This window comes from Camelus ferus, chromosome 10, assembly GCF_009834535.1.
Source record: "Camelus ferus isolate YT-003-E chromosome 10, BCGSAC_Cfer_1.0, whole genome shotgun sequence".
Classification (NCBI taxonomy): domain Eukaryota; kingdom Metazoa; phylum Chordata; class Mammalia; order Artiodactyla; family Camelidae; genus Camelus; species Camelus ferus.
The window spans coordinates 71,807,783-71,827,462 of record NC_045705.1 but is presented as its reverse complement, the minus strand read 5'-3'; the positions used below and the strand labels follow the sequence as shown (position 1 = coordinate 71,827,462).

General features: G+C 63.8%; 3 protein-coding genes and 1 non-coding gene across 8 annotated transcripts; 2 read left to right on the top strand and 2 right to left on the bottom strand.

Annotated features, from left to right (window-relative positions):
- Positions 1-53: 53 nt before the first annotated feature.
- SLC25A22 (solute carrier family 25 member 22) lies at positions 54-7,930 on the bottom strand. 5 transcript variants are annotated; one of them, XM_032490310.1, is made up of 12 exons: positions 7,792-7,930; positions 5,798-5,973; positions 5,012-5,228; positions 4,589-4,726; positions 4,350-4,475; positions 4,108-4,163; positions 3,235-3,325; positions 2,443-2,561; positions 2,158-2,332; positions 1,921-2,075; positions 1,748-1,823; positions 54-1,672 (listed from the first exon to the last, which is right to left on the bottom strand). In XM_032490310.1, the coding sequence occupies exons 4-12, from the start codon at positions 4,606-4,608 to the stop codon at positions 1,522-1,524; spliced, it is 969 nt and encodes a 322-aa protein (XP_032346201.1). In that variant the 5' UTR covers positions 4,609-4,726; positions 5,012-5,228; positions 5,798-5,973; positions 7,792-7,930; the 3' UTR covers positions 54-1,521. The 5 variants fall into 5 exon arrangements, with proteins under 5 accessions (XP_032346201.1, XP_032346203.1, XP_032346205.1 ...); XM_032490312.1 differs by having other exon boundaries at positions 4,589-4,721; XM_032490314.1 differs by having other exon boundaries at positions 5,212-5,228.
- Positions 7,931-8,443: 513 nt separating this feature from the next.
- On the bottom strand, positions 8,444-14,323 carry PIDD1 (p53-induced death domain protein 1). Its single transcript, XM_032490308.1, is given in 17 exon segments — positions 8,444-8,826; positions 9,226-9,425; positions 9,536-9,649; positions 9,729-9,847; positions 9,924-10,047; positions 10,163-10,313; positions 10,392-10,527; positions 10,638-10,785; positions 10,865-11,044; positions 11,133-11,258; positions 11,338-11,539; positions 11,654-11,708; positions 11,793-12,002; positions 12,334-12,511; positions 12,513-12,748; positions 13,179-13,558; positions 14,190-14,323. Coding segments are annotated over 16 exon segments (2,742 nt in total). The 5' UTR covers positions 13,483-13,558; positions 14,190-14,323; the 3' UTR covers positions 8,444-8,567.
- A 2,325-nt stretch (positions 14,324-16,648) lies between these two features.
- RPLP2 (ribosomal protein lateral stalk subunit P2) lies at positions 16,649-18,644 on the top strand. Its single transcript, XM_032490309.1, has 5 exons — positions 16,649-16,809; positions 17,010-17,133; positions 17,645-17,693; positions 18,333-18,431; positions 18,529-18,644. Exons 2-5 carry the CDS (start codon positions 17,011-17,013, stop codon positions 18,603-18,605), a joined length of 348 nt encoding a protein of 115 aa, XP_032346200.1. The 5' UTR covers positions 16,649-16,809; position 17,010; the 3' UTR covers positions 18,606-18,644.
- On the top strand, positions 17,724-17,858 carry LOC116666705. Its single transcript, XR_004323607.1, has one exon. It is a non-coding gene; the product is annotated as a small nucleolar RNA SNORA52 (small nucleolar RNA).
- Positions 18,645-19,680: the final 1,036 nt, after the last annotated feature.

Sequence of the window (19,680 nt, the reverse complement as noted above, 5' to 3'; positions counted from 1 at the left end):
GGGTGCCCTTCCGTTCCTGGCCTCTAACAGAGTCTCAGAGATGAGGCGAGGCATCTACTTAGAATATTTATTTATCTTCTTACGTGACAAGACACAAAAAGTTACAACTCCTTAAAACTCTTCAAAAGAAAAAAATATAATTCTGTAAGCAGCAGCAGCAGCTTCCAAGGTACAGACGTGACAGGAGAGAGCCGCCAGTCCTCAGGAACACCCGTGAACCAGGGGGCCCAGGCCTGAGCCCCAGGTGGTGTCACTGGGAAGGGGCCTCTGAGCAGGGGCGGGGTGGGGGGGACGACACAGCACCAGCACGTCGGGACCAGTCACCAGCACGTCGGGATCAGTCACCAGCACGGTCACGTGGCTGGGGGCAGGGCAGGGCGGCCTGCCTCAATTCACAATATCAATGGGGGCGGGGCCTGGAGGGCCGGGCTTCACTAAGTGCGGTGGGGGCAGGGCTCGTGCAGAGGCCCAGAGAGCTGGGTGGGCCCTGTGCAGACAGAAGGGGCAGCTCCTGGGCCCCTGCAAGCAGAGAAGATACTGGTCCTCATGCCTGCCCTCCCTTGGACCCAGGGTGGTGGTCTCAGAAGAGGGGTCTGCTAAAGGTGCAGCAGGAGGGGCTGGCCGGAGAAATGAATTCCTGGACGGGGTCAGTGGGGAGCCTAGGGTGCACGCGCGCGCGCGCGCGCGCGCGCGCACGCGCACACACACACACACACACACACACACACACACACACAGCCTGGCCACGTGAGGAAGGGCAGCAGCCCCCCACAGCCCCACCCCTGAGGGACCAGGCCAGCTGAGGGCTGGTGGGCATAACCTGTGCCCACAGCATTTGCACATACACAGGCCTCACACGCAGGGCCCCTGCCTGGGGGGAGGGGCGGAGGGGCCCACCAGGAGGGATGTTGGGTCCCACGGTGAGGGCAGGGGACCTGCCCTGGGGATCAGAACTCAGGGCGACCCCCAACCTAGGATGCCTGGCTCAATACGGGGGTAAGAGAGCCCCGCCCTCCGGCAAGGCTGGCTGAGGCAAGAATAGCAGCAGAGGGGGTGGCGGGGGCTGGACGGACAGACGAGGGACGGACAGGGCCGCCTGTGCTCGGCAAGGTAATAAACAGGTTTGTGCGGGGTCCCCTCTGTGGACGGGGGCCAAGCCCCAGGGATGGGTGCTGGGAGACTGGAAGGCAGGGTCCAGAGAGCCCAGCCCAGGCCTCGAGGCCCCCAGTCCAGAGACCAGCTCTGTCCCTGGGGGTGTTCAGGCTGGGCCAAAGGTAGGGCAGGGCTGGCGCCAGGAATGTAAAGATTTCTGCGTTTTCTACATAAATAAGACATTGATCCCAGTGGTGGTGCAGGCAGGACCTCGCCAGGCCAGTGCCTGCACCACCGTGTGGATCCTGCACCCACTTCCTCTCCCCCACCCCCCGTGGGGAGAGACTTGTGCTCGGTCCTGGGTGGACCCCCTGGCTCTGGTCCCACTCTGGTCCTGCTCGGCTGGAGGGTGGGGAGTGGCTGCCGGGCTCAGGGCTGGGTGCGCGGCAGCCCCAGCAGGGTCTCGGCGATGCCCAGGAAGTAGACCACCTGAGCGATGCCAAACAGCGGGGCGATGACCAGGGCGCGGCAGTACGCACCCTTCAGGAACGCAGAGGGGCCCTCGTTCCGCAAGATCTTCCTGTGGGGGGGGGAGGTGTCAGAGCTGCAGGGCTGGTGCTACCCCCCGCTCCCCCCACCCAGGGACCGGGCCCACCTGGCACAGTCCAGGAACCCCGAGTACGTGTCCTCGTTGACACCACGCTGGAGCGACTGGAGCCGCGTCTTAACCACTGCAGGGGGCGTGGGTGTGTGGTCAGCGTGGGGCCCTCCCTCCCACCCAGCCCCTTGGCCCCCAGCCCCAGCCTGGGCCCAGGCCCCGGCACTGACCATCACAGGGGTTGACGGCCACGGCGGCTGTGCTCCCAGCCACACAGCCTGCCAGGAAGGACACGTAGAACGGAGACTTCTCCCCAGAGGCTGGTCGGCCCAGCTGGTTCAGGTTGGCAAAGAGGGGGAAGTAGACGATAGAGAAGGGGACGTCCCTGTGGAGGGGGCGATGGTGACCAACTGGGAGGCACTGGGGGGGGCATTGGGCAGTGACCCCCCACCCTCCTGCTCTCCCACCTGAGCAGCGTGGCTCCCAGTCCCTTGTAGAGGCCAGCGAGGCCGCGGCTCCGCAGCAGGTCCCGGGTCAGCTGAATGGCTGTGGGCCGCGGGGCAGCGGGAGCCTCCACTGAGGGCCGGGTGCCCCCCTGCGCCGAGAGCTGGGCCTGGGCAGCCAGCATCTTCTTCTGGGCAGCTGGGGAGAAAGGGGATGGGCTGCTGGCTGTTTCTCCTGGCACGAGCTGGGGGCAGGGATGGGTCCAGATGGGGTCCACTGTGGCCCGCCGCCCTCCCCATTGCCCTCACCAAGGCGGCCTGCGTCCTGGAGCTGGATCTTCAGCATCTCCATGGGGGTGGTCACAATCACCTGGCAGGTGCCCGCCCCGCAGCCCGCCAGCATCTCCTTCAACAGGGTCAGCTTCTGCCTGCGGGAAAGGAGGCAGGGGCTGCAAGGAAGAGTCAGAGGCCCCCGCCGCCCAGAGGACCGCCCACTGCAACTGGGTGTGAAGGGGGATGCGAGTGGGGCAGGCAGATGCAGCCCTGTGGGGGTGCAGAACCCCCAGCCCCAGACACCCCTCCAGGCTCTCCAGCAACAGGCGCTGAGCCCAGCACACAGATGGTCACAGGCAGGGCCTGGGAAGAGCCCAGGGGCCATTCTTGAGCAAAGAGAAATGGACTTGGGGGTTGGAGGGCGTTTCAAGTGCCCCAAGGGACTCCTACCCTTTCAGTCCCACCCTCGGGGGGGGAGGGGGCAGAGAAAACTGCTGGGTGTCCACCCCATCCTAACCCACAAGGGGCACAGGCAGTGGCTGGGGGCCAAGGACCCCAGGGGCCTGAGTACCGCTGAGTCAGCACCTGCTTCACTCCGCCCCATGCGGGGACAAGGAGGACAGAGGGGGGTGGTCGTTGGGGGGGGGGCGAGGCGGAGGAAGAGGAGGAGGCAGGAGAGGGAGCAGAGGCGGAGGAGGAGGAGGAAGAGGAGCCCCCACAAGGTCAAGGTGAGGGGCCCACAGGAGGCCAGAGCCTCTGTCCTTTGTCTGGAGGCACAGACCCTCCCCCTCAGGACCTCAGCCCCCAGCAGCCAGCCAGACCCCTCACCCGTCCTTGGAGAGCTGATATCGGAAGAAGTCGTTGGCTGCCAGCTTGATGGCCTTCTCGGGGGTGACGAGGGTCAGGTTCACGGCGGCCCCTGTGTGGCACAGGGGGCAGCACAGACAGCTCAGTGGCCAGGGATGGGGAGGCTCCCAGCCAGCACTTGCCTCCCAGTTGGCAAAGCCCTACCCCAGTCACTGCTTGGCTGCCTCCTCCTGCCCTCTCACCCACATTTGTGCCCAGCGGGGGTGGGGACCAGGCATGGGGCAGTGTCTCCTCCTCCAGGCACCCTCTCAGCCTCCCACAGGTCTCTCCCATTCTGGCGGATGGGCCCCCCTGAGGAACAGCCCCCTGAGGGCACAGAAGGTGCTCGCCCCAGGGGGGCTTAGGCCTGGTGTGGGTCAGAGCCCAGGGAGGCAGCAACCAGCCCCTCTCAGTGGCGAGGACTCAGGGTCGTACGGCATCTGGGCAAATCCAGGCTGGGAGATTGTCTCCTAAGCTGCTTTGTAGTAATGCCCCCATCCCCGCCCAGTCTCCCAGCACAACGGGGTCCCGCCTGTCCCAGGAAGCAGAGGAGGAGGCTGCAGCCACCGTGGCAGAGACCTAGTGTCCTGTCATGCCAGGTGCTGGTAGTGAGAGGGGGACAGGGCTGAGAACTGCCACTCCCCAGAGATCCCTCCCTGTCCCCTCACGCCCCCTGACACCCAGCGCCTGGCCCCTAGTACAAGTGCAGCCAGCCACATGGGACAGCTCCAACTTACACACCAGGCTCAGGCATGCCGCTCTGCCCTGCCCACCACCCTGCCTCCCAGCAGGTACAGTAGGACCCCTCTGGGGCTGCAGGAGCAGCTCCCAGGCCTCCCCCATCCCAAGCCTCACCACGGTACATCCCGAAGTAGCCCTCTGAGCGGATGGTCTTGATAAGACAGTCAGACCTGCAGCCAAGGGGGTGGGAGTGAGGAGGGGCTCAGCCCTGAGCCGGGTAGGAGCTCCCTCAGGCCTGCTCTGCCCTCAGTTTCTCCTTTAGTTTCACAGGTTGTGGGGACACAGGAGCAGAGCTCAGAAGACTGCCCTGCCCGCTCCCCTGGCTCTGCACCCCCGACCCCAATCCGGAGGCTCACATGCTGGTGTACATGCGCTGGCCGTTCTGCTGGTTCTGCAGCCGCGTCTTGGCCAGGTCGATGGGGAACACGCAGGTGACCCCGATCAGCCCAGCGATGCCGCCATTGATGAGCTTGGCTGTCAGACTGTGTGGGCAGAGGGAGCTTCAGGACCTTGACCCGGGCCAGAGGTCTGGGACTCGGGGGAGGGGGCAGGGCACAGGGCAGAGGTGGGAGGTGGTGAAAGGTTGCATTCTGACCTGATCTGCTTATCAGCCATTTAACTCCAGGGGCAACCAGGTAGGGGCGGCAGAGAAGGATGCCGGACAGGGAGGTGGTGGAGGAGGAGGAGGGGTGGTCTTCTCCTCTCAGGGGAATTTCAAAACCACACTCCTGTCCTAGGAGAAAGAGGGCGCTGGAATCAGCGGGGGTGGGCAGAGGCTTGGAGGCGCACCAGAGCAATAAGCTTTCCCAGAGCCTTCCTCCCAGCACCCAGCCCCTCACCCAACCACCGAGGCCAGGGCTGCCACGTGTTCTGGGCGTGTGGTGTGCGGGGGAGGCACCCGCCCCCTGGCCCCATCCCCAAGGCCACCAGTTTCACCCCAAGCCCCCCCCTCCACCAGCAGCGTCCTCCCAGCTGGCCTTGCACAGGCGCCCAGGCTCCCATTCACGCTTATGCTCACGTGCACACCGAGCCCTTTAAAGGGCCAGGCGCCTCTGCGGGAGGCAGCATCGGGAGATGGGGCCACAGCGCCAGTCAGGGCACCTCAACCCCTGGACTGGGCTGTGGCAAGCCCCCATCCTTGAGCAAAGGCGGTGGGCGCCTGTCCTCTTCAGGATGGGGGTGAGGGTCTCCTCCTTCCTGGTGCCCCAGGACCCCTACCTGGGCCCAGATCACAACTGCAGGTAGACACAGCCAACTCAGGTGTGGCCCCTACTCCATGGCAACTCCGTGCTGGACCCCTGACCATCCCCTCCCCTCAGAGAAGCACCAACTCAACCATAATCAGCCCTGTGTCCACCCACCTCTCCACCCCTCCCAAGAATTTCACTCCCAGACTGACAGACAGACAGAGAAATGCAGTGACTGTCAGGACCTCTGGTAAGGGGGTGGCTGACCTTCTGAGGCTCCATATGGTTGGGCCCCCCATCTACTCTAGGGATACAGGCAAGCAGTCTCTCTCACTAGAAGCAGGGTGGGGGAGCCAGAGCCAACATCGGGGCCTCTGATGGAGGGGCACAGGCATAAAACTGAACCGTGGGGGGGCCTCCCCAACTCCGGCCCCCTCAGAGGCCAGCTGTCACCAGTTTGCACCCGAAGTGCTACCACCCAGGGTCACACAGCCCAGCTGTCCCTCCGAGGACTGGTGACCTTCCCCTCAAGCTTTCCTGGGCCACGCTCTCCCCTGCCTGCCCAGCATCCCCGCCGCCCCGCTGGCCGCCTCCCGCCCCGGCCCAGGTCGGCTCACCCGGAGGTGCACAGGACTCGGCTCCTCCTCCAGGACTGCTGCCTGGGGCTCACCGCGGAGATCCGAAGCCGAAGGAGGTGCCGGCTGCGAGGATTGGCTGCGGGGCGGGGCGGGGCGGGGCTGGCGGGGGAGGGGGACTTTCTCTTTCACTTCGGGCGGGATGAGGCTCCCTGCAGCTGTGGGTGAAGAGATGAGAAGGGGTGTGACAGCTTCTGCGAGGCAGGGACTGGCCTCAGAACCCCCCTCAGCCCATGGGGCAGTGGGTCTGATTCAGGCTGACTCAGCCAAGCCAGGCAACCTGCTCACAGGGACCTCAGCCCCGGGCCATAGTGCCCCCAGCTGCCCCTTGGGTTCCTGGCTGCAGTGTGCTGGCTGGATCTGTCTAGGGTCCTGGGACCCCATGGACAGGGCTCTCCCCGTGTCCAGGCACAGGAAATCCAGTGTCATGGAGTGAGATGAATCTGTGCCCACTTGTGTCTGTGAGACTTGTGTTTCTTTTGGGGGAAGGAGCATTTCAGGGACATCTCAGGCTGGAGTAGAGGAAGACGTGCCTGTCTGCTGGGGCTCGGAGGCCCCTGGCTGCCACCCACAGGCCTGTTCAGTTGGCAGGTCCAGAGGGCAGGGGAACTGGCACTCCCAGAACCCTCCGCCCTGCCAAGCTGTCCCCCACACCCCATTCACCCAGGGCCCCAGTGTTAGGGACCAGCTTCTCCATGCCCCAGCCTGCAGAGAAGTGACCTCTGCACTTCAACCTCACCCTGTCTCCCCACCCCTCCACTTCCCTGGTGCAGACTGGCCAGAGCTGATTCTCTCTGTTGTCTCTGACCCTTGTGCCCTCTGGGGACTGAGCATCACCATACTCCACCTCCTGTCTAGGATAAGGGACACTTGGATGATGGGGGTCCGGGAAGTCAGGCAAGGTGGGGAGGGGAGCAGTTGTCCTAGGATGAGAGGAAGGCCTGGAGACCCCAAGCCTGAGAAGACAGTCAGCCCTGGGGTCCCACATCACACTCTGCTGGCTGGAGTGGGGAAGATGGCTGCAGAATTGAGAACTGTCGGGCAGAAGGGGCTTTGCCGGGGGAAGATTGACCCGGGGTCCTCTGGACGGAGAACCCTTTTTTCCTCTGTCTTCACTCAGTAGTTCATACTCCCTGCTCGGGAGACAGCTTGGAGGCCCCTCTCCTTTCCCCCCTGTTGCTATAGAAACCCCGCAGTCCCACCCAGGCCAGAGGCCCCAGGGCCATCAGCCCTCCCCTTCTCCCCTGTCTCCTGTCTCCTCCCTCCTATTCTGCAGCCTGGTAAACCGAGGTTGCAGGCAAGGCTGTGGAAGGCTGTGGAAGGCTCGGGTCACAGAGACTACCCACAAGACAATGCTGCTGCTCCCAGGCACCCCAGAGGTAAAATCTCCCACAAATGAAGCCCTCAAGAAGGGCAGTGGGACTGAGGCTGCGTCTGGGACTGGCCATTTGATCCCCCAGCCCTTTCCCCCTGGGGAGGCACTTTCTGTCCAATGGGCTGCAATCCGCCGACAAAGGAGACGCGAGGTGGGGGTTCAGGAAGGCGTCTTGGAGGACCGGCTCAGCTCCTCGACCCCTAGAGGGGGTCCAGACGGGACCCGGGCGGCCACGCTGTCCCCCGCCAGGCGATGAGGCTCCAGCCAGGCACGTGTCCGCGTACGTCCCGCAGGGTCCCACGTGTGTTCCTCCCCCCCCCCCCCCCACGGCCCGGCTTCTGTTCCTCGGGCACCGGCACCAGTCTCCCACCCGGCGAGGACACGTGTGCGCGAGGAGCGCGCCCGACACCGCCCGGGGCCGAGCACGGCCTCCTACACTCGGGCGGCAGCGGGTCGGAGCATCCGCCGGCGCCGAGTCCCGCAGGAGCCGCCTTGTCCCGGCAGATGTCACCTCCCACAGCCGCTGTGACGCTCCTGGCCCCCGCAGCCCAGCCACACTCGGGTGGGCGCCGCGGAGGGGACCCGCCCCGCGGGCACTCACCGCGCGCTCTGCCGCCGCCTCCGCCGCGCTCGCCTCCCCGCTGCGCCGCGCGCCCAGCTGCACCTAGACGTGGAGGCGCGTCCGCTCGGCGCCGCGCGCGCTCCGCCCCCGGCCCTCGGCCCGCACGCGGGCTCCGGCTCCCCCTCCCGGCCGCCGCGGCCACTGCGCCCGGCCGGGCCAGCGCGCACCCCGGGTCCCCAAGGGTCTTCCTCTGTGGTCTGGCCTTGCGCCCTTGCATGGACTGGGACCCAAGGACTACTCCCCCAAGGGCCAGCGGATGGTGGGGCGCTCTGGGACGAGGTGTCCTAGGGGAGGAACGGTCCTGGGCCACAAAGTAGGAGCTGAGAGGGTACTGAACTGGCCAAACACCCACCAGCCTGCCCCAAGGGCAGATGCGCAATCCCGCTAACTGGTGACTTTGTATCCATCGGTGCTGCAGCCGTTACTTTGTAGCTGGGGCTCCCAACCACTCCCAGAGAAGATCAGGACCAAGAGGAGGCCCAAGGCATGTGAGGAGGAGCAGGACAGGAGCAAGGGCTGTGGGAGAGTCTGTTCGCAGGGCCCCTCCCAGCAGGGCCAGGCCTCTGCTCTCAGCCACCCCTCACCTTCCACCTGCCCTCCCACCCAACAAATAAACTGAGCTGAGACAGCAGCCAGAACACTACACGTTTGTTACACACGGGGGTCACTGTCCCCATGCCCAGAGAAGGCTTGAAAGTGGGAGCTTCCAACCACTGGCCAGGGAGTGTCAGGGACCAGCCCAGAGTCGGTGGGTTCTAGGCCTGGGCAGGCTCTGGGGATTGCAACGCTGAAGGGCCAGGTGGACCAAGGTCCCCGGGGGCCAGGCTTGTGCGCTGGATGCCCTCCTGGTACTTGCGGCGGCCAAGCTCCAAAATGGCCTGCACCTCTTCTGCCACGTCCTGCCGGTCACTCTGCTCCAGGGCCTGCACTAGGAGCCCCACAGCTCCTGGCCGCCCAGCCTGGCGCTCAGCCCAGGAGAAGAGCATATGGCGGATCTGTCCATCCAGGTCGTCCCTGGGGGGATGGATGATGGGGGGATGATGGGGGTATGGTGAGGGACGGGAGGGACGGGAGAGAGGGGAGAGAGGGGAGAGAGGGAGAGAGGAGAGAGAGGGGAGAGAGGGGAGAGAGGGGAGAGAGGGGAGAGAGGGGAGAGAGAGGGAGGGAGGGGCCCGGCCTAGCCCAGCCCAGCCCAGGACCACCCACCACACCCAGGGTGGTGCTCACCCTCCCCTGATGGGTTCCTCAATCCCTAGGCTAAGGGTGGGCAGACCCTCCCTTCCCTGCCCATTTGCCCTGGCTCCACCTCCTGTGGACGGAACTTCAGCCAGCCTCAAGCAGGGCCCTCCGGGCTGCCAGGCCCAGGCCTGAGGCTGGCCTGAGACCAGTGGCAGGAGGCTGAAAGGAATTCACCTGAATTCATGCCTGATGCGCTGCAGCTCACGGTAGGGCATGCCCAGGTGCAGGGCCACGGCTGGCCAGTCGGGGCCCAGGCGCCCAGCCACAGTCAGCAGGTTGCTCTGGGTCAGGAAGCCAGTCTCAGCGTCGCCCAGGTTCAGAGGTGCCAGGGAGAGGCTAGCCCCGTGCCCTGGCCCCTCGGACCCCCGCAGTCTCTGTGGGGAGGATGCAGTGGCAGTGAGCCTTGGCCCCTGCCCCCAGGCTCCATCCCTGTACCCCTGGCGACCCCCTGCCCCTTCACACACTGCCCCCCGCCAGGCCACACCGGCAGCTTGATGGGCAGAGTGGCCATCCACAGGGTATCCATGCCCTTCTTCTGCCGGGCAGCCTCCGCCTCCTCGGGCACCTCCTCTGGCACCTCTCCCCGGTAGAAGGACACCTGGGTGGGGGGATGAGGTGGGGTTCAGTGCTCCTGCCTCTGCCCAGGTGGCCCAGGGGGCCCTACCCCATTGGCTCACCTGGCCCCTCACAGCCTGAGCCTTCCGGTCCAGGGCGGTGGTCACGTACACCTCCTTCACGTTCCTCAGGTGCGAATAGAAGACAAAGCGCAGCCTGCCCTCCACGCAGTCCGGACGGCCTGGGGGCAGGGGCGGGCTCAGCAGGGACCCAGGGGGCTGACCGCAGGGGCCGTTCTCCAGGGGCAGGGGGCGTACCGGCATCCACGTCGATGCCTCCCTCAAAGGCAGCGAAGAATTTCTCGCCCTCAAACATATCCACGGTGTCTGAGGGCTCGGGGCCGCGGTACCGCTCCAGCAGCCGCCGCAGGGTGGCATCCACCTGGGGGGTACCCACTGGCTGGGAGCCCAACACCCTGCGCCCCCACCTGGCCCCTGGACCCCACCTGGCTGGCTTCCTGACAGGCCCTCCGCGACCTCCGGCCCCCACCCCGCACCTTGTTCCGGGGCAGGCACTGCAGCAGGACCTGCTCGGGGTCCCGGCGTCTCTGCAGTGCGATCAGGTTCACGCGGTGGAGCCGCAGCCGCTCCCAGGCCTTCCGGGCCAGGCCCCCCACGCAGGTCGCAGTGGTGTACCAGAGCCAGTACCTGGGAAGCTGGGGGGTGAGGCAGGCAGTGCAGACAGGCGGGTGGGGAGGGACTGAGGAAGCCAGAGGGAGCACTGACCAGGAAAAGCGTGTGACCTGGAAGCGGGCGTACAGGTGGGTGAGCTCTAGCGCCACCTGAGCCGTGATGTCATCCCAGGCGGCTGCAGGAGGGGCCCTGTACAGCAGGTGCAGGCGGGAGCGGTCCAGACTCAGGCCTGGGGTGGGAGGGGCCGCAGGCTGAGGCCACCCTGGCAGGGCTCCCCTTCTGAGCATCGCTGCCCGCCCCGGGGCCACAAGTCCAGGGATACATGCCGCTGCCTCTCACCTGTGATGCCGGGGGGCAGAGGCAGCTGCACAGTGACCGGCTGGAGGAAGCTTGGGGGACCACTCTGGGTGAGGCACAGCAAGGGGCTCGCGGCTGCCTCAGGCTCCTCCAGCAGGGCTGGCAGTCCTCTGCTGCCCACGTGCACCACCTGGAGCAGGCAGGCCACCCGAACACTCAGCTCGGTGCTGAGGCACGCCCACCACCCTTGGCAGCTGCCCAGCCCGTACCTGCATGTGGACATGCCGGGGCTCCTCAGTGGCCCCAGGGGGGAATGTGACCTTGACCCCAGGATGTCCCGAGGAACACAGCAATGTCCCCTCTGGTGGCACCAGACAGGTGTTGGACACAGGGCGCGAAACCACAAGGAACCACGAAAAGTGGGGTACCTGGCAGCGGGCCCAGAGCCGCTGGGCGTCGGAGGCAGGGTTAGAGAGAACAGGGTCGGGGCTAGGGTAGAGCTGCTCCCCCTCCCGGACAGGCCTGGACAGCCCTCACCTTGGGTGCCTCTTCCTCCAGGTGGGTCTCCAGGTCACTCCAGCTGTTGTCACTCAGGGTCCTGACCACCACCTCCCGGCAACGCCGGGCCCGTGGTGGCACAAACAGCAGCCACAGGCCCACCTCCTGCCAGGCAAGGGCAGCATGAGCGCTGGGGCCAGACCCGCGCCTTCCTCACCCGCCCCCCGAGCCGCCCTGGCTGTGCCTGCAAGAAGGCCACCCCGTGGGGCTGCAGCTCCAGGACACCACTGAGCAGAGAGTCATGAGGACCCAAGGGGACGAGGCGGGGCTCCGGCAGCCACAGTCGGTAGCGGATGGTAACAGGGGTGGCAGTGGCCCCAGCAGGGAACTGCAGGCGGACGCCACAGGCCAGGGTCACAGAGCAGCCTTGAGGGGTCACGGGGAAGCTGAGAGGGGACAGAGTGGGTATCAGGTCAGACAGAGAAAGGCGAGTTTGAGAAGGGAGACCCCCGAGGCGTGGACAGGTGCTTCTCCAGCCCCTCCTCTCCCCCACACCATACCTGTCCACATCTGAGGTCAACAAGAGTCTGGGCATTTCTGGGACCACGGGTGTCCCTGTGGAAAGACAGGCAAGTTGTTAGGATGGTGGGGACAGCTGCGTCCTGACTGTGGTCTGCCCCTGCACACCAATAAGCCTACCTGGGGGGCTGTGGGGGGCCGGGGGGGCCCTGCCCAGGGGGTTTCCTTGTAGGCGCACAAAGGGGGCGTCCAATAGCTCGGGGGGCACGTCCCGGAGCTGGTTGTCCCTCAGGTCCAGCCGGGTGAGCAGTGGGAGGCGGGCCAGGCTGGCGGGCACCGAGGCCAGAAGGTTGCTGTGTAGAACAAGGAGCCGCAGGGACCGGAGCCCCGCTGCGGGCAGGCACTGGCTTAGGGCCAGCAGAGGACTGCTCAGTGCCATCCCTGGCCTGGAGCACCAGGGCAGGCTGCTCCCACTAGGGCCTCCCAGAGAAGCCCTTTCAGTCTCTGCCCTGTGGCTGGACTAGAGAGCTCAGGCAGGCCTGTGCAGGGAGCCTCAAAGGCCAGGGAAGTTGGGGGCTGCCAAGGGGGAAAAGGCTCAAAAGTGGGCAAGCCTGTGTGTGCAGGGCCCCGCAGAGGAGATAGGGGCCACGGCAGAGTGCAGGCCGGGCAGTGGCCGACAGGCGCTCCCCACCAGGCCCAGTGAGCCAAGGCTGCAACTCACCAAGGGAGGTAGGGAGGCTCTGCAGCCGGTTGGAGGCCAGATTGAGCTCAGCAAGGCTGCTCAGGCCTCCGATCTCAGGGGGCAGAGTGTCCAGAAGGTTCTCAGAGAGATCAAGGCGCTGCAGGGTGGACAGGGACCACAGTGCTGTGGGCAGTGTTTCCAGGCGGTTGTGGGTGACTGGCAAGGAAGGTGAGGGCAGGGAGCGCCCCCAGGGCCTCGGGCAGCTCTGAGAGGCAGTTATGAGAGAGCAAGAGGGCGCTCAAGCCACACATCTGTGGGACACAGGCTGGCAACGTCTCCAGGCTGTTGAAGCTCAGATCCAGGTGGGCCAGGTGGGTGAGGCCACTCAGGCTGGCAGGCAGTGTGGTCAGGGAGCCCTGGAGGCAGGCACCCAGAGCATTCCGGCGTTGCCCACCTGGGATGGGGGAAAGGCAGACATGACCCTCAGAGCCAGAGTCCTAGGTCCCAGCTCAGCCCTGCTAGCCATGGAAATAGGTGCGTGGAAACAGAGACCTCCACCCCAACCCCACCAGACAAGGATCGACAGAGATACTGGAGAGACAGCAGCAGGTAGAGGAGGCAGGGACAGACAACGCAGGATCATCTCAGCAGATAGCCCCCATCCAGGAAAAATACCCACGCAGGGGTCTTCTGGGGACCCCACTGGGCAGCTGCAGGGCCCAGGAGTGGGGCTCAGCCAGCTCCCTCTTGGGGGAAAATGGGATGGGTAGAGCTGTGCAGAGAATAGTGGAGGGGATGGGATCGGGTTTGCCCGTGAGGACCAAGAGGCAGAGGCAGGAGCTAGAGATGGGGTTGGGACAGGGCTGGGAGGAGGTAGGGCTCACCTTTGAGGACCAGGGAGCGGAGACGTGGCAGGCTCCAGGGCAGCCGGGCCAGGGTGGCCTCCAGCAGCCAAGGGTCCTCGTGGCTGCTCAGCTGCAGGAACTCCACCTCCAGCAGCTGAGGGACCTGCTGGGCACACAGGTGCAGCAGCCGGTGGCAGCCCCTGGGGTACAGGTCCAGGCTCAGCCGGTTCCCAGCCAGGAGAGGGGGCACCCCCAGCCCTGCATCCACAGCATCTGCAGCATCTCTTGCAGCATCTTCTACAGCAGCTGACTCGGTCTCCAGCCCCTCCGCCACTGCAGCCATCACCCACCAGTCGTCCTCGGGGGCCAGACATGTCCCAGCTTGCCAGGCAGGCCTGCTCAGGCAGGGCCCAGGGAGGCTGCAAGGTCAGGGGGAGGAGTGGGTAGGAAGGGGGACTCTGGCTGGGGGGAGCCCTTGAGCCAGGCCAGCTGGTTCAGAATCCAAAGCCTAGGCTGGACAGGTCATCGCTGAAATGGGGCTGGGCAAGACAGCAGGCAGGGAGACCCCTGTGTGCAGATGGGTCTGGGGACCTGCTTGAGGGATGGGGGAGGAGTGAGGCTTCACGTCCCAAATCTGGAAACTTAGACAAGGGACTCCTAGGGCTGTCAGGTATCCTGGCTGCCTGCCCCTCTCCTGCTCCCGCACAAGAGTCGTGGGTCCAGGCCCCACCTCCAATCTTCTCCATCAGCTTTAACCAGAGGTCCAGGACTCTCTTCTACCACGTGGGGGCAGTGGCCCAAGCAAGGACCATAGTGACCGCGCCCGCGTCCGTCAGACCAGTGAGTGTGAGGGGGTTCCTCAGGACGGGACCCCACTTCCTGACCCCTGGAGGCGGGCTCTCCCGCCACTTGAGCTCGCACCTCGGTCCGCTGGGGAGGTCGGTTCACCGCTCAGTTGCGGCCCCCACCGTTCGGGGCGGGTCCCGGCCCGGAGACAGCGCCCTCCCCAACGCCGCCGTCCCCAAGGCGCGCTCGCGGCCGGCGCTTTACCTGCGCTCCCGCTCCCAGCGGCGCGTTTCCGGGCCCCGCCGCGTCAGAAGCGCGCCTCTCGCGTTGGGGTCCCCAAGCGGAGGCCTCAGGGTCCTTACCGCCCTGCCTTCCCTCTGCCAGTCGCCGCCCCGCTGCACTCAACTTCCTGCCAGGCCGCAAGCGTCCGTGCCGTCTAGCCTTCCCGCGGGAAGGCCCGCATCGCGCGCCACCGGACCCGCCCTCCCAGAGGTTCTTGGCCTCTCAGGCCCGCTCTGCTCCTGGACTGTGCATTCCTGACCCCGTGTCAAAATTAGCCGGTGCGATCTCGGGTTGCAGTGGGTATTGGGGGCTGATCGCCATTGCTGCTCCATACCCACCTCTTGCTGGAAGACAAGAGCTCTCAGAATGTCCCCAGCCAGCCCCAAGGGCCTCCTCTCAAGCCCTGCAGAGCCCGACCCCCAGCTCCAGTGACCCCACTTTATGGACTACCACTCTGGGCCAGACGCCCCGAGCATCTGGCTTCCCCACATGCTGCGCCTCCTTCAGTCCTTCTCTGCTACAACTCACAAAAGAGGAAAAGGAGGCTCCGGGAGTTCGGACTTTGCCCAATGCCACTTAGCTGGTGAGTGCCGAAGCCAAGGGCCACAAACCAGGTCTGTTTGACCCTCAAGAAAGCATTCCCCACTCGTGCCTGCATCTTGTCCTAACCCCGCAGAGCAGGTGCCCTGTAAAGGAACACGTGAACACACCCTCTTCTGCCTGTTTGGCCCCCAAATCACATGGTACGCACTGCACTGTTTCCTCCAGCCTCCCCAGCTCCCAACATCCCTCTCACCAGGATGGGCAGTTTCTGCCAGGCCTCCTTTCTCCCCAGCTCTTAGCCCCCATTCAGTTTCCACAGAGCTATCAGGAGAATTAAACAAAAACAAAAAATTCATCACAGGAACATCATTCAGTCTTAAAAAGGAATGACATCCTGACACAGGCTACAATGTGGATAAACCTTGAGGGCATTACAGTAAATGAAATAAGCCAGATACAAAAGAACAAGTGCTGTGTGTTTCCACTTACATGAGGTCTCTAAAGCAATCAAATACCAGAGACAGAAAGTACAATGGGGAGGTGGGGATGTGCAGGGGCTGGGGGAGGTGAATGGGGAGTTACCATTTAATGGGTAGAGTTCAATTTGAGAAGATAAAAAAACTTCTGGAAACAGATGGTGCTGATTGTACAACAGTGTGAATGCTCCTAATGCCGCTAAATTGTAGGAGTAAAACGGTAAGTTTTATGTTATGTATTATTTTGCTGTCAACAAAAATGAGAACAATCACAACATGCCACCTCCCTGTGTGATGGCAATAAAGTCACATCCTCGCCGGACGGTTTCCCCACTTTACCCCCGCTGTGTGACCCTGAGCGGGAAAGCCTTTCTGTGCCTGACCTGTTCATCTATATAATGGGGGTGCTGTATGGTGTGTGTTAACGCACTAGCGCTTGATGCGCTACACACGTGGGTTCCCCTTGTCGTCTGAGCCCGCATCGGCTGGTTGCTGCCTCTGGACACACCTCCGACCACCTCAGGGCCTTTGCATCTGATCCCGCTGGCCTGGGCTCGCCCCAGATTTTCGCAGGGCCGGCTCCTTCCCATCCTTCAGCTCCGTGTCGCCGCCTCTTCCCTCAGGGTCTATCTCAGCCTGGGACGGCCTCGTTTATTGACTTGGTGTGTCTGCGCGCTAGAGCCTAATTTCCGCGCAAGCAGAACTGGGCCTGTTCCCTCTCAGGACAGACGCCAGCCTGCAGCAGGGCCCCTGACACGGAGGAGTGAATGAGTGACGTGAGATGTGTCCGCGTGAACTCTGAGGCCAGTTCGGAGCCGAGAGGGCCAAGGCGGGGGCAGGTCACGCGGGTGTCGGGACTCCTGGCTCCACTCCTCGGGGCGGCAGCGGTGACAGGGCCTCCAGCTTCGCCCGAGGCCCCCGCCATGGCCCTGGAAGGGAGCAGCGGCTCGATCCCGCGGTGTGAGCTCGCGGAAAGGCTCGCCTACCTCACTGGGCCAGGCTGGGCAAGACCGCCACCAGCCCCCGCCGGTCAGCGGGCGGGAACCACCGGAGAGCCGGAAGGGCCGCGGGTCGGACCAGAGCAGCTGCGCTCGGGCCACGTGCGGCCCGCTCAGGCCGTGGCGCAGCCGCACTTCCGGGAGGCACGCACCATGGGACTTGTAGTTCGTCGGCTGCTCCTGCAGAGATGTGACCGGGACGTGGAAGCCGCGCTGCATGTTGGGAGCTGTAGGCGCCGCGTGGCATCCTGGGAGCCCTGAGGGAGAAACGCTGCACTTCGGGTTCGCGCCTCGCTTCGCCCCGCAGCCCCCAGGGACTTCGAGGGACACTCGCCCCATCCTATACAAGAAGGCAGCCCCAGAACTGCCCTTCGCCTTTGTGGTGCGGGACGGGACAACGGCGTTTCCGGCGTCCTCGCTGGCTGAGCACGTGTGACGTCACTCGGAGGCGCCTTCACGGGGCGCGGCGCGCAGGTCCCGGAGGCTTCTGGGTAGCGGATTATCCCCGCCCCCAGCACCGGCGCCTTCCTTTCCGTCCTTGACGCCGCCGAGGTTGCACGCGTGAGGCCTCTCCCCCGCTGCCGAGTGAGTGGGGAGGCCGGGGCACGGGCCAGTCGCCGTCGTGAGCGTCGCGGAGGGCAGGCAGGGCGCGGGGCCGGGTGCGGAGCAGGGCGCGGGCTGGGCCTCAGAGGGGGCCCTCGGGCCGGGCCACGCGCGGCCGCGCACGGGCCGGGGTGGGGGCGGGAGGCCTCCCGGCAACGCCGCCGCCCTCTCCGCAACTTCAGGATGCGCTACGTCGCCTCTTACCTGCTGGCCGCGCTCGGGGGCAATGCCTCCCCCAGCGCCAAGGACATCAAAAAGATCCTGGACAGCGTGGGCATCGAGGCAGACGACGACCGGCTCAACAAGGTAGCCGCCCCGCTGGGACCCGAAGCCCCCGGCCAACTCTATATCCTGCGCACAGGGAGTCCCTCTCTTCCTTTCGGGAAAGTGTAGGCTGACGTGCCCGCGGGTTTGAGGGGAGGCTTGCGCCAGCGCATGTGGTCATTGGGTGCCCTTTTGAGATACCGATACGGCCAAAAGGAAACAAGTTGGGGTAGAGGTAAAGTCCCCATTAGTAGGGCTCAGTGGGAATACAACACAGTACAGCTCACTTGTAACTTAGGTAGTTTAGCAACTTTTATTTTAACGAAAGTAGCTAAGTTCAGCTTTTTTCCATCTATCTTACTGAGGATGTTATTTTAACATGTGTTGAATAAAAATTGAGATATTTCGCATTCTTTTAAGTAACGTGTTAAAAATGTGGTGTTAGTCACCACGCATGGCACGTCTCACTTACCTCTCTTGAGCGTGGGTCATGATGGCTGGGCTAGAGGGGCCGTGATGGTGGGCCTCTAACTGCGCTGGTCCTCCACTGCAGGTCATCAGTGAGCTGAACGGAAAGAACATCGAGGACGTCATTGCTCAGGGTGAGCTTGTGGTTGGAGCTTTTGTTTTCATGGTCCATCCTAATCCCTGCGGGTCAGCCTGTGACCTGCCAGGTTTCGCTTGTGGACTAGAGCATCCTAGAAGTCTTACCCGCAGGAGTGAGCAGGGTTTGAGAGAGCTCACTTCACGGGCGCTTCTAGACACCCCAGGGGCAGTGCTCTCACTGAGCCTGTTTGTAAACAAGTCTCACTTTTTCCTCTTGGTGAGAGGCGTTTCAAGCAGAGAGCAGGGGTGCCCGGGAGGACCACAGCCACTGCTCTCCTTTGCTGGGCACGTGGTTTCCTAGCGATATCAAGCTGGTGGGGCTTGTGTGGAAGTTGAGCTGTTGGGGAGCTGTTTCTGTCCCTGGGTACGTGGTGAGCTTGCTGCCAGAGGTGAGAGTCTGTTCCTGCCTGATCTTCGATGTGTTTATCCGACTTACGTCCTGGGTGGGGCAGTGTGGTCCTGCTGGAGAGATTCCTAAAAGCCAGTTTTTGGGAGCAGTGACAGAATCTTCTGTCTGGGAGAGCAGAAGTCTGTGATACAGGTCCTGATACATGGGCAGACTGTTTCTTTATCCTTAGGCAGCGTTCAGGCCAAGCACCTGCCGTGGTCTCACCTCCCCTTTCTGGTTTCTGTAGGCATCGGCAAGCTGGCCAGCGTGCCTGCTGGCGGGGCTGTGGCCGTCCCAGCTGCCCCAGGCTCTGCAGCTCCTGCTGCAGGTTCTGCCCCAGCCGTAGGTAAGTGCGGGCTCAGGCAGCCACCCCTGCAGGTGCACTGGGGTCTCAGCTGGGAGGGTGGCCTGCACTGGGGTCTCAACGCTCTTTCTCCCCACAGCAGAGGAAAAGAAGGAGGAGAAGAAGGAGGAGTCAGAGGAGTCAGACGATGACATGGGGTTTGGCTTGTTCGACTAGAGTCTCGCTCCCTGCAAATAAAACTCTTTTTACATATTTCTTGAGTTGTCTGTGAGCAGTTCATTAGAGTGGTTTCTGCACTCTAGTCTCATTCTGGGAGGAACCAAGGCCCTTGCTCCAAGAGGTGGAATGGAGTGCCTGGGACACTTCCCACTGTGGGTCTTGAGTGTGGCCAAACCTTAAACAGGCTCAGGAGAGAGCGTGAGCCTTCTAGGACACGGTCCTGGCTCTTGTGGACTGCCAGGGCCTTCCCAGGGAGTGAGGCCTTCAGGGGACACTCAGGAAAACTTGAGAAGCATCAGTAGGTTTCCGCTGTGTGTGCCAGGCTTGGGCAGTTGAGACCAGCACTTCCTGCAAGACTGGTGGCGTCCTCCGGTTATGCACCAGAGGTGGTGGGTGTATGGGTCCTGCGTGTCCTTGTAGGATCAGGGGCCCAGTTCTTGTTCATTTCAGTGCCCCAGCTCCGCCTTAACCCCTGAGCGACTTGAGACAGCCACTTAGCTCTTCTGAGCCTCAGCGTCCCCAGCTGTCTGGTGGGGCAGCCCCTTTGCTGGCCAGCTGTGGAAGTGGTTTCTGGGCAGTGATACTGGGCTGTGTGCTCCTATGTCCTTTGGTGGCCTGGTGCCTCTTCTGCCAGGCTCTGGCCCAAAATTTGGGGCAGAGGAGACGGGCCCTCCCTTTACTTACTGATGCCAGGTCGCTCAGCAGACACGTTGCTTCCCCCTCTGAAGACTCTGGACGGGCAACTAGCTGTGATGTGTGCTCCTACTGTGTTCCAGGCCACAGCACTGAAGGCTTTGCCTCTGGAGAAAGTAATGAGTACCACACGGGGTGGGGTGGGTGGAGGGCTTGCCTCAGGAAGAGGCCCCAGGGCAGGAGTGTGTGTGGGGTGGAAGGAAGACGTAGGATCCCTTTTGCTAGAGGAGTGGGGACTAGGAATGGAGGGGTTGGGGGTGGTGGGGGAACATGGAGCCAAGGGGGAGTGGGGACCCCTGCAGGGATCATAGCGGTGTGGGCCACAAGGCGGGGAAGTGTGAATGGGATGAGGGGTGGAGCAATGGGTGCCCAGGGACAC

Coding starts and splice junctions, on each gene's coding strand:
- SLC25A22 (XM_032490310.1), bottom strand. CDS start 4,608: ATGGCTGATAAGCAGATCAG. Junction 2,562..3,234: donor TATCAGCTCTCCAAGGACGG/GTGAGGGGTCTG, acceptor CCTTTCCCGCAG/GCAGAAGCTGACCCTGTTGA. Junction 2,076..2,157: donor CTGGGAGCCACGCTGCTCAG/GTGGGAGAGCAG, acceptor CCCCCTCCACAG/GGACGTCCCCTTCTCTATCG.
- RPLP2 (XM_032490309.1), top strand. CDS start 17,011: ATGCGCTACGTCGCCTCTTACCTGCTGGCCGCGCTCGGGGGCAATGCC. Junction 17,134..17,644: donor ACGACGACCGGCTCAACAAG/GTAGCCGCCCCG, acceptor CCTCCACTGCAG/GTCATCAGTGAGCTGAACGG. Junction 17,694..18,332: donor CGAGGACGTCATTGCTCAGG/GTGAGCTTGTGG, acceptor TGGTTTCTGTAG/GCATCGGCAAGCTGGCCAGC.